Source organism: Acomys russatus, chromosome 8 (assembly GCF_903995435.1).
Source record: "Acomys russatus chromosome 8, mAcoRus1.1, whole genome shotgun sequence".
Taxonomy (NCBI): domain Eukaryota; kingdom Metazoa; phylum Chordata; class Mammalia; order Rodentia; family Muridae; genus Acomys; species Acomys russatus.
The window spans coordinates 75,901,924-75,912,116 of NC_067144.1; the positions used below are offsets into that span (position 1 = coordinate 75,901,924).

The following is a 10,193-nucleotide window of genomic DNA, read 5'->3' on the forward strand; positions in this document are numbered from 1 at the left end:
AAACAAGATCCAACATTCTTCTACATTCAAGAAACATATCTCACCCATAAAGATCAACATTACCTCAGGGTAAAAGGATGGAAAAAATATTCCATGCAAATGGTCACAAGAAGTAAGCAGATATAGCCATTTTAATATCTAACAAAATAGACTTTCAACCAAAATTAATCAAAAGGGATGAGGAAGGACACTTCATATTCATCAAAGGTAAAGTCAACCAAGATGACATCACAATTCTGAATATCTATGCTCCCAATACAAGGGCACCCACATTTGTAAAAGATTGATTATCAAAGCTTAAACCACACATCGATCCCCACACAATAACAGTGGGAGACTTCAACACCCCACTCTCACTGAAGGATAAGTCATTGAAACAGAAATTAAACCGAGAAATAACATCATTAACCAATGCCATGAATCAAATGGATCTAACAGATATCTACAGAACCTTTCCCCCAAACAAAAAGGAATACACCTTCTTCTCTGCACACCATGGAACTTTCTCCAAAATTGATCACATAGTAGATCACAAAGCAAGCCTCAACAGATACAAGTGGACTGAAATAATACCTTGTATCCTATCAGATCACCATAGTCTTAGGCAGCACTTCAACAACAACAACAACAACAGAAACAATAAAAATCCTACACACATATGGAAGCTAAACAACTCTCTACTTAATGACACCTGGATCAGGGAAGAAATAATGAAAGAAATTAAGGACTTCCTGAAACTCAATGAAAATGAAGAAACAACATACTCAAATTTGTGGGATACATTGAAAGCAGTGCTAAGAGGAAAATTCATAGCACTAAGTGCCTTTAAAAGGAAATTGGAAACATCCCACAAAAGCAACTTAATGACACAGATTGAAGCCCTAGGAAAAAAAGAAGCAGAAACACCCAAGAGGAGTAGATGACTGGAAACATTCAAACTCAGGGCTGAAATTAATAAATTAGAAACTAAGAAAACAGTCCAAAGAATCAACAAAACCAAGAGATGGTTTTTCAAGAAAATTAACAAGACAAATCGTTAGCCAAACTAACTAAAAGGCAGAGAGACAGTATCCAAATCAACAAAATCAGAAATGAAAAAGAAGACATAACAACAGACACTGAAGCAATACAAAGAATCATAAGATCCTACTTCAAACGCATATATGCCACAAAATTTGAAAATCTAAGGGAAGTGGATGATTTTCTTGATTGATTCCACTTGCCAAAATTGAGTGAAGAACAGATAAACAAGCTAAATAGCAATCATTGATAGTCTCCAAGCAAAAAAAGCCCAGGGCCAGATGGTTTCAGTGGAGAATTCTACCAGACCTTCAAGGATGTGCTAATATTGATACTCTACAAGCTACTCCAAAAGATAAAAATGGATGGAACATTACAAAATTCATTCTATGAGGCCATAGTCTCATTGATACCTAAACCTCACAAAGGCCCAACAAAGAAAGAGAATTTCAGAGCAATTTCTCTTATGAACATTGATGCAAAAATACTCAATAAAATACTTGCAAAACAAATACAAGAGCACATCAAAGATATCATTCACCAGGACCAGGTAGGCTTCATTCCAGGCATGCAGGGATGGTTTAATATACGGAAATCCATCAATGTAATCTACCATATAAACAAACTGAAAATAAAAAACCACATGATCATCTCCTTAGATGCAGAGAAAGCATTTGATAAAATCCAACACCCATTCATGTTTAAAGTTTTGGAGAGATCAGGGATACAAGGCACATACCTCAATATAATAAAGGCTATATACAGCAAGCCAATAGCCAAAATCAAATTAAGTGGTGAGATACTCAAGGAAATTCCTCTAAAATCTGGAACAAGGCTAGGCTGCCCACTCTCTCCATATCTCTTCAATATAGTACTCAAAATTCTAGCCAGAGCAATAAGACAACAAAAGGAGATCAAGGGGATCCAAATGGGAAAGAAGGAAGTCAAATTTTCCCTATTTGCAGATGATATGATAGTGTACATAAGTGATCCCCAAAATTTCACCAGAGAACTCCTACAGCTGATAAACACCTTCAGCAAATTGGCTGGATACAAAATTAACTCAAAAAAGTCAGTATCCTTCCTATATACAAATGACAATCATGCAGAGGAAGAAATTAGGAAAACTATACCCTTCACGTTAGCCACAAGCAATATAAAATATTTAGGAGTTACTCTAACCAAACAAGTGAAGAACTTGTTTGAAAAAAATTTCAAAACTTTGAAGAAAGAGATTGAAGATGACATGAGAAGATGGAATGATCTTCCTTGCTTGTGGATTGGGAGAATTAACATAGTAAAAATAGCCATCTTACCGAAAGCAGTCTACAGATTCAAAGCAATCCCTATCAAAATACCTACACAATTTTTTAAAGACATTGAAAGTTCAATTCTCAACTTCAAAACAAAAAACACAGAATAGCTAAAACAATCTTGTACAATAAAAGATCCTCCAGAGGAATCTCCATACCTGATCTCAAGTTGTATTATAAAGCAACAGAAATTAAAACAGCATGGTACTGGCACAGCAATATGCTGGTTGATCAGTGGAATTGAATCGAAGACCCAAATATGAATCCACACACATATGGTCACATGATTTTTTACAAAGAAGCCAAATCTGTTCAATGGAAAAAAGATAGCATTTTCAACAAATGGTGCTGGTCTAACTGGAGGTCTATGTGTAAAAAAAATGCAACTGGACCCATATTTCTCACCATGCACAAAACTCAAATCCAAGTGGATCAAAGACCTCAACATAAAAACAGAGACACTAAGTCAGTTAGAAGAAAAAGTGGGGAAGAGCCTGGAACACATTGGCACAGGAGACAACTTCCTGAACAGAACACCAACAGCCCAGGCCTTAAGGTCAACAATTAACAAATGGGACCTCATGAGGCTGAGAAGCGTCTGTAAGGCAGGAGACACTGTCAAGAGAACAAAGCGACAGCCTACAGACTGGGGAAAGATCTTCACCAACCCTACATCTGACAAAGGTCTAATATCCAAAATATATAAAGAACTCAAGAAACTAAACACCACCAAACCAAATAACCCAATTGAGAAATAGGGCTTGGAACTAAACAGAGAATTCTCAACAGAGGAATATCAAATGGCTGAGAAACACTTAAAGAAATGCTCAACCTCCTTAGTCATCAGGGAAATTCAAATCAAAACAACTCTGAGATGCCATCTTACACCTATCAGAATGGCAAAGATCAAAAATTCAAGTGACACTACATGCTGGCGAGGATGTGGAGAGAGAGGAACACTCCTTCATTGTTGGTGGGAATGCAAACTAGTACAGCCACTTGGGAAATCTATCTGGCACTATATCAGAAAATTGGGAATAGGGCTTCCTCAAGACCCAGCTATTCGACTCCTTGGAATATACCTAGAAGATGCTCCAGCACACAACTGGAAAATTTGCTCAACCATGTTCATAGCAGCCTTATTCATAATAGCCAGAACCTGGAAACAGCCTAAGTGATCCCCCGGTAGAAGAATGGATAAAGAAACTGTGGTACATTTACACTATGGAATACTACTTAGCTATTAAAAACAAGGAATTTCTGAAATTTGTGGACAAATGGATTGAACTAGAAACGCTCATAATGAGTGAGTTAACACAGAAGCAGAAAGAGTCAAATGGTATACACACACTTATATGTGGACACTAGCCCAAGGAGCATGTCCCATGAAAGTCTTCACTTACCACGAAAGTGGGACAGAGGGGAAGACTTCCTACTGGGACTCTAGGTGAGAGAATCAAGGGGGAATGGGGAAATAGAAAGATCCAGAAACCTACAAGAAGAACATTATGATAGGCAGATTTGGGCCCAGGTGTCCTGCTCAAACTATGGCACCAGCCAAGGACAATACATGCAGTAAAGTTCAAACCCCTACCCAGATCTAGCCAACGGACAGGACATTCTCCACAGTTGAGTGGAGAGTGGGGTCTGACTTTCACATGAACTCTGGTGCCCCGTATTTGACCACGTCCCCTGGATGGGGAAGCCTGGTGGCACTCAGAGGAGGATAGCAGGCTACCAAGAAGAGACTTGATACCCTATGAGCATATAAAGGGGGAAGAGGTCCCCCTCAGTCACAGTCATAGGGGAAGGGAGTAGGGGGAAATGGGAGGGAGGGAGAAATGGGAGGATACAAGAGATGGGATAACAATTTAGATGTAATATGGATAAATTAATAAAATATATTTTTAAAAAAGATGTAAACCTCTTAGCTCCTCCAGCACCATGTCTGCCTGCATGGTGCCATGCTTCCCGCTGGACAAAACTGTAGGGAGCCCTGCTTGGGCATGTTGCTTTTCGTAAGATTGCTTAAGGCCATGCACTCAGAGTTTGTACTGAGCATACCCTTCCACTGGTTACATTTGGTGTTTTTTCCTATATCCTGTTTAGATGTACCCAATGTTTTCACAGAACCACACACCTGCTTCCCTCGCTCCACACCTCCCCCCCCTTCCACCCCTCCTTCTCTGACTATGTATACTGTTGCTCTGCCGCACAATAAGCGGAGATTTGATCGGACTGCCATCTTGTCTCCATTTCTCGGGTCTCTTGTGCCATCCATTTCCACTCCCCCTTCCAGGTACTCCTGTTGACTGACCACCTGGCCAAGTCACAAAACCTCTGAAATTATAAGGTGCCCCCAGTTAAATGTTTGTCCTCATAAGTGTTGCCTTGGCCATGGTGCCTCCTCACAGACTCAAACTAAGTTTGAAAATTCAAACCAAGACAGCTGAGTTTCAGCCTAATGCAGATGATTCTGACAAGAACACCCTAGCCAGTTGTGGTCTGACCCCACTGAGCATGCCCAGGACAACTGCTGGGAGGCTGGATCTGAAACCTCACTGTGCCATGGTGCCCAGCAGTGAAGTCTGAGTCCTGGTAACATTTTGGTTTTGTGCCTTTGTATCATCAATTCACAGCAGTTGATAAAATAGAAAGAGCAATAAGCTAAGCACGAGTGCCTACCCCCTAGATGATGCAAACAGCCATTGCCAGGAGCAGGACATTCCATATACACCTCTCCTCTCCCACCACTCTCCCCTCCAGCAGACCCCTCTGCCTAAGCTCTTGGCAAGCACAGCCTTGCTTTTCAGGATCACTTGCCTGCCTCTTCCTGAGTTGCTCCTTGTGCTGTACCCTGTGTTAAAGCGACAGTCACATAACCATTTTCTTTGCAGTGTTGTAGACTGTCCACCTTCCCTCACAGGTCGGAGGTGGAGGGGGTCATGGGATCCTCCAAGCATAGCCAGACTCTCTTCTCAGTTATGTGCAATTGTGCTCTAGTTGCACATGGCCTTGCTCAACTTGGAGGGCTAGAGGATTTATGTGAGGAGCGGTGAGCAGGAGGGACTTCCTGTATACAGCCTTGGGGGAGCTATCATGCCTGCTGAGTGTCAACCTTCTGCTGTGGTTGCGTTAAGGCCACCATATTCCTGCTGTAAACCCTTCCCTATTGCTCTGCGAGGTTCCCTGATGAATGCTGGTGGAACTGCACCTTGGTTTGTCCTTGGGACCTTAGAAGGAAGTGCATATGTATTTGTCTCCCCCAGGGAAAGGATTTTAGCAACAGCACTCCACACCCCAGGCCTTGCTCCCAGCACTGAAGACTTCTGGGGCTTTGTTGCTAACAACAGCTGAGCTCCGAGGAGGCACAAATATCTCACCTGCTCCTTCAACAAAGCACACACCTGTGCCTGTTAGCAGACATCGCTCCAGCACTAAGACTCTTACTCATCATCATGCCTGAGGGTGGGGAGGCAGCTGTGCTGCTACTGCGTGCCTAAAAGCACCAAACTCCGAAACTCAGGCCTTATCTGCTTAGAAGTTGTGCTGAGGGGCCATAGATAGCCTGTCTCCTGGACAGAAAAGGCTAGCTGCTCCCAAAGCATGTGGGTGTGAATGCCTATGAGTTTAGATATGAAACACTGCCCAAGGACCTTCACGCGAATGTTTGGTCCCATACCCAGCTGGTTGCTCGTGGGAGGTGGTGGGGTTGGATTAATGGGGGGCTACTGGGAGGGTAGAGATCACTGACCCCATGGCCTTGAAAGGAACTTAGAGCCCAGCCCTTCCACCTCTCTTTTCTCTCCCAGCCACTAGGCATCAGCACTGTAGAACAATGGCACCCAGTGGGCATGGGTTGTCACCTCTGACACTGTGGTGTGTAGGGAACTAGGCCACAGCAACAAAAAGCTGACTGATGTGTTGGTCTGAGTTCCTTCTGTCCCCTCACTTCAGGATTATAGCCTGGCAGGAAGGACACACACAGAGATTTGGGACATGGAGAGACAGTAAGTGGCCCTTCTCATTGCCTGTGACGTTTGACACTGTTATTAATACTGAATTTAAAAGTGTTAAGCTTTACAGAGACAGGCAGCCCAATGTCTCAAATAGGGAAGGACAACACAGTCCTTAGTAACAATTTGGCTGCACTGAGAATCCCAGCGTGGGGATGAAAACCCACTGCTGGAGGGAGGGAGACTCTCCCAAGGTCAGATAGTGACAGGGTCAGACTAGGACCACGCTGACAGGACTCCTACCAGAGACCTGGTTTGGTTCTCAGCAGCATCAGATCCCAACTCTATGAAAAGAGACACCAAGTGGCTCCTTCCAGGAGGGAATCTCAGTGAGTCCTAACAGGGCTGTATGGGCAGGAACAGCAGAACACCGCTCAGGGTGTGCCAGTCCCCAATGATAGCACCTTTCCAGACCAAGATGGCATCTCAAACACATTCAGTGAAGGATCGGGGGAAGGGGAGCATTGGTCTCATTTTGGCCCAAGCAAAGTAAACAGTAGAAACGCATGTGCATCCTGCCTGAGGTAGGTCACCATCTCCAGGCCTGTATGAGGTAAAGCAGCAGCCCTCAGATGGACATGGCCATACCTGGTTTCTCTCTTCTGGGCTAATCTCTCCATTGGGCAGTGGGTCACTGGTTGAGGTGACTGAAGCTGGGTGCCTGCTTTCTTCTGTGCTAAGAACCATTGTCTATATCTTCTTCCAACTGGGCAACCTATTGGAGATGAGGAATGTAAGTTAGAAAATTCTGGAAACCATTTTTTCCTGGACCTTGGCTAAGATTTACACCAGAGGTCCCAATATTACAACCGCCATCCCTCTCCTGCCCATCCCAGGGGCCTGTCTTCCCAGCAACACCATCAAGTCCTCCCCTCTTCTGGAATGGCAGGTGCTTGTGTCCAAGTGGGAGGAGGATCATGAAAGAAGAGTAATTTTAAAGGTACTCACAGAGTCTGTTAATCTCGGAAATTCTTCAGGCCCAGCTCTCCTTCCCCTGCTTTGGAAAGAGCTCATATTACAAGGGGGTCCCCATCTCCAGAGGGAACATCTCTTCACTCTCAGTTCGAGCTTCATCTATTGGTCCATGGCTGTCTTGATTAGTCTCACTGCACAATCAAGAGCTATCGCTGGTCCCCAGGCCTTGTGCGCGATGACCAAAGATTCCTAGTGACCAGTCCAGACAGGATTTAGGGAGTCTGCTTCTTTTTTGGGATCTAAGCTCTGTGGTCTGTCTGCAAATCACAAGCATGTATGATTTTCTTGAGTCCTCTCTGAGACTTTGTGGCTCTCGGGAGCAGAGCAACCTCAGGTCACAGCCTCTTCTGCTCATTCATTGCCCTAGGCAGGCAGCTGCACTGTCACCCTGAGGTGAGAGCACCCTGAGGTGAGAGCACCCTGAGGCGAGAGCACCCTGAGGTGAGAGCACCCTGAGGTGAGATCTTGGTCCAGTCAAGCAGAAGCTGCTCCCAGCACTAGATCAACCCTCATTTCCAGTGGATCTTCAGGACACCCTTGCCTCCTGTCCCCCCACTTCCTAACTCTTCCCCTCTGCAGATCCCACTGCGCAGAGACCATCAGGGCAGCCCCATCACATTTCATGCAGGCTCCAGCCTCACCTGGAGGTCAAAGTCAGGCACACACAATCAAACAGCATTCCTACCCACGCAGGCCTGTGCTCATTCCTGCTGGTTTTCAGGTGGCCGGCTCTGCTTCCACTCGACAGCAGTCAGTGGACATTTGCCTGTGGAATCTGTGCTATCTATCTGTTACTCTGAACAAAGACCCCAGTGACAAAGGCTCCCCTACTGGAGATGCACCCTCAGCCCAGCTGGAAGCAGGAACAGCATGGGGGGTAGAATTCAGATCCTTTCACTGTCAGAACCCCTGACCACCCCTACCATGCCTGTCCAGAAAAACTGAGATGCTAAGAGTGGGAGCCTTCCCGGGTCCACCAGGGTGTTAAAGTAGCCACCAGCCACCAGGAGACTAAAAAGCCCTTTCTTTTCCCTCCATGACCCCCTTCAGTTGAGCCCTTAAGAATCAAACCTCTGAGGGACACCCTGCACTCTGATCACGGGTAAGGCTTCAGACCACCCAGAGCATCTGTCTAGGGACTGGGAAGATCCTGGGCAGATACATTTCTCTGACATCCTCTGTCAGCCTTTCCAGCATGGTACCCAATGCAGGCTCCTGTCTGAACTCCAAAGCCTGCCCCTGGGTCACCTGGCTTCCTCCCACCCTTCACAGGAGGCCTCCTTCTCTTAGCCTACTGCCCCCTGTCTGCCTAGCAATCTATGACATCATTACCTATAAAAGGGCAAATCTACCTCTCCTCCCCCACCCCCTGCCCCTCCCTGCTCTCTCTCATGCTCATATCATAAACTTCTCCACATCACATCTGTTGTATGGATCATATTTCATATTTAAAACCATCTGCTTTCCCATGGGCTCTTGGCCCATGCAGCAGGAGATCTTCTCATCTAAGGAACTTCTCACCAGGGCCTTAGCGCCAGACCTTGGGACCTCCAGGACCTCCTGGCTTTGGGAGTTGTTTCAGACTGTTCCAGGAATCAGCAGCTGGGTGAGACCCACTGTGTCTAGCCCAGTAGTCCCACCCGGGCTACTTACAGCACCAGGAAATGTCCCATGGTGGCCCCCACGATCTATAAGGAACCCAGAGGCCTTCTCTAGCCCTGAGCTACAGGGTGTGGCCTAATCCTGGGTGATATTCATCAGTCTCCTGCTTAGTGACAGAGCGCCTGTCTCTATGTGTGTATTTTTCCCCTCTTTTTACTACAGTTTTTAAAAAATTATAATTTATTCACATTACATCTATACTTTAATCCCCTTGCTCTTTCTTTCCTGTTCCCACCCCCTCCCTTTTCTTCCCTATTCACCTCCCCTAGACCTCTGACAGGTGGGGTCCTCCTTCCCCACCATCTGACCATAGCTTATCAGGTCTCATCTGGATAGCCTGCATCCCCTTCCTCTGTGTTCCCACAGGGCCTCTCTGCCAAGGGGCAGGGATAAAATCGAGGGCACCAGAGTTAGTGTCAGAGGCAGCCCCACCCCATCCCACCCCACCCTGCTTTCTCCACGTGGAGAATGAGCTGTCCATGGGCTACATCTGTAAGGGGGGACAGGTTCTCTGCTTGCAATGTCCTTGGTTGGTGCATCAGTTTGTGCAGGCCCCTTTAAAATAGCTCTGGCTCAGCTGCTTCCCAGGGAGAACTGAAACTTGAGAGATTGCCTGAGCTTGCTGCCCTCTTCCGCTGCCACCACACTACACCCAAACTGTTACTGTACATATTACTGTACTAGCACCAAGAAATGCCCGGCATCAGTCACCAGGGTCTACAAGGAACCGGCAGGGGGAAGAGGGAGGCATCCCCTATCCCTGCACAGAATCCGGGCAGTACTCACCACTCCTGGCTTGGCGACCGAGTGCAAAGCTGCAGGCTCTCAGACCTCTTTAAACAGTGCTGACTCCGCCCCTTCCAAAGGAGAATTGAAACTTAGGGAAACGGCCTGAGTTTGCTGCCCGGCCCCAGCCCCCTCCACACACAAACTGAGATCAGAAATGAAACTTAACCTCAGGGGCCCTTGGCTGGGTCCCAAGGTTCAGAAATTGTGTATTTTGGGCTCATCCCAGCTGCTGTGCTGACGCCGGCTGCGATGGCTGCCTGCTTTCCCCCAGGACGTGCCCAGCCTCTGCTGCCTTCTACTGCTCCAACATCCTGACCTCCTCTCAGCTGAGCACAGTCCAGACCAACTTTCTCTTTTGCAGTTGCTCCAGGAAGGGCAGAAACAATCCAAACCAGCAATCACCAGGCACACTGCTCCC

The 10,193-nt window shown here is 46.2% G+C and overlaps 1 protein-coding gene across 1 annotated transcript in view; it reads right to left on the minus strand.

Moving 5' to 3' along the window:
• The window catches only part of LOC127192947 (interferon-induced GTP-binding protein Mx2-like), a 32,775-nt gene extending 22,893 nt beyond the window's left edge, over nt 1-9,882 (minus strand). The window contains exons 1-3 of the mRNA XM_051150328.1: nt 9,773-9,882; nt 7,298-7,346; nt 6,938-7,064 (exon numbers count right to left, since the gene is read on the minus strand). Of these exons, the coding sequence (XP_051006285.1) occupies nt 6,938-7,036 (99 nt within the window). The 5' untranslated portion in view covers nt 7,037-7,064; nt 7,298-7,346; nt 9,773-9,882. The remainder of the gene's footprint in view (nt 1-6,937; nt 7,065-7,297; nt 7,347-9,772) is intronic.
• Between the last annotated feature and the right edge of the window lie 311 nt (nt 9,883-10,193).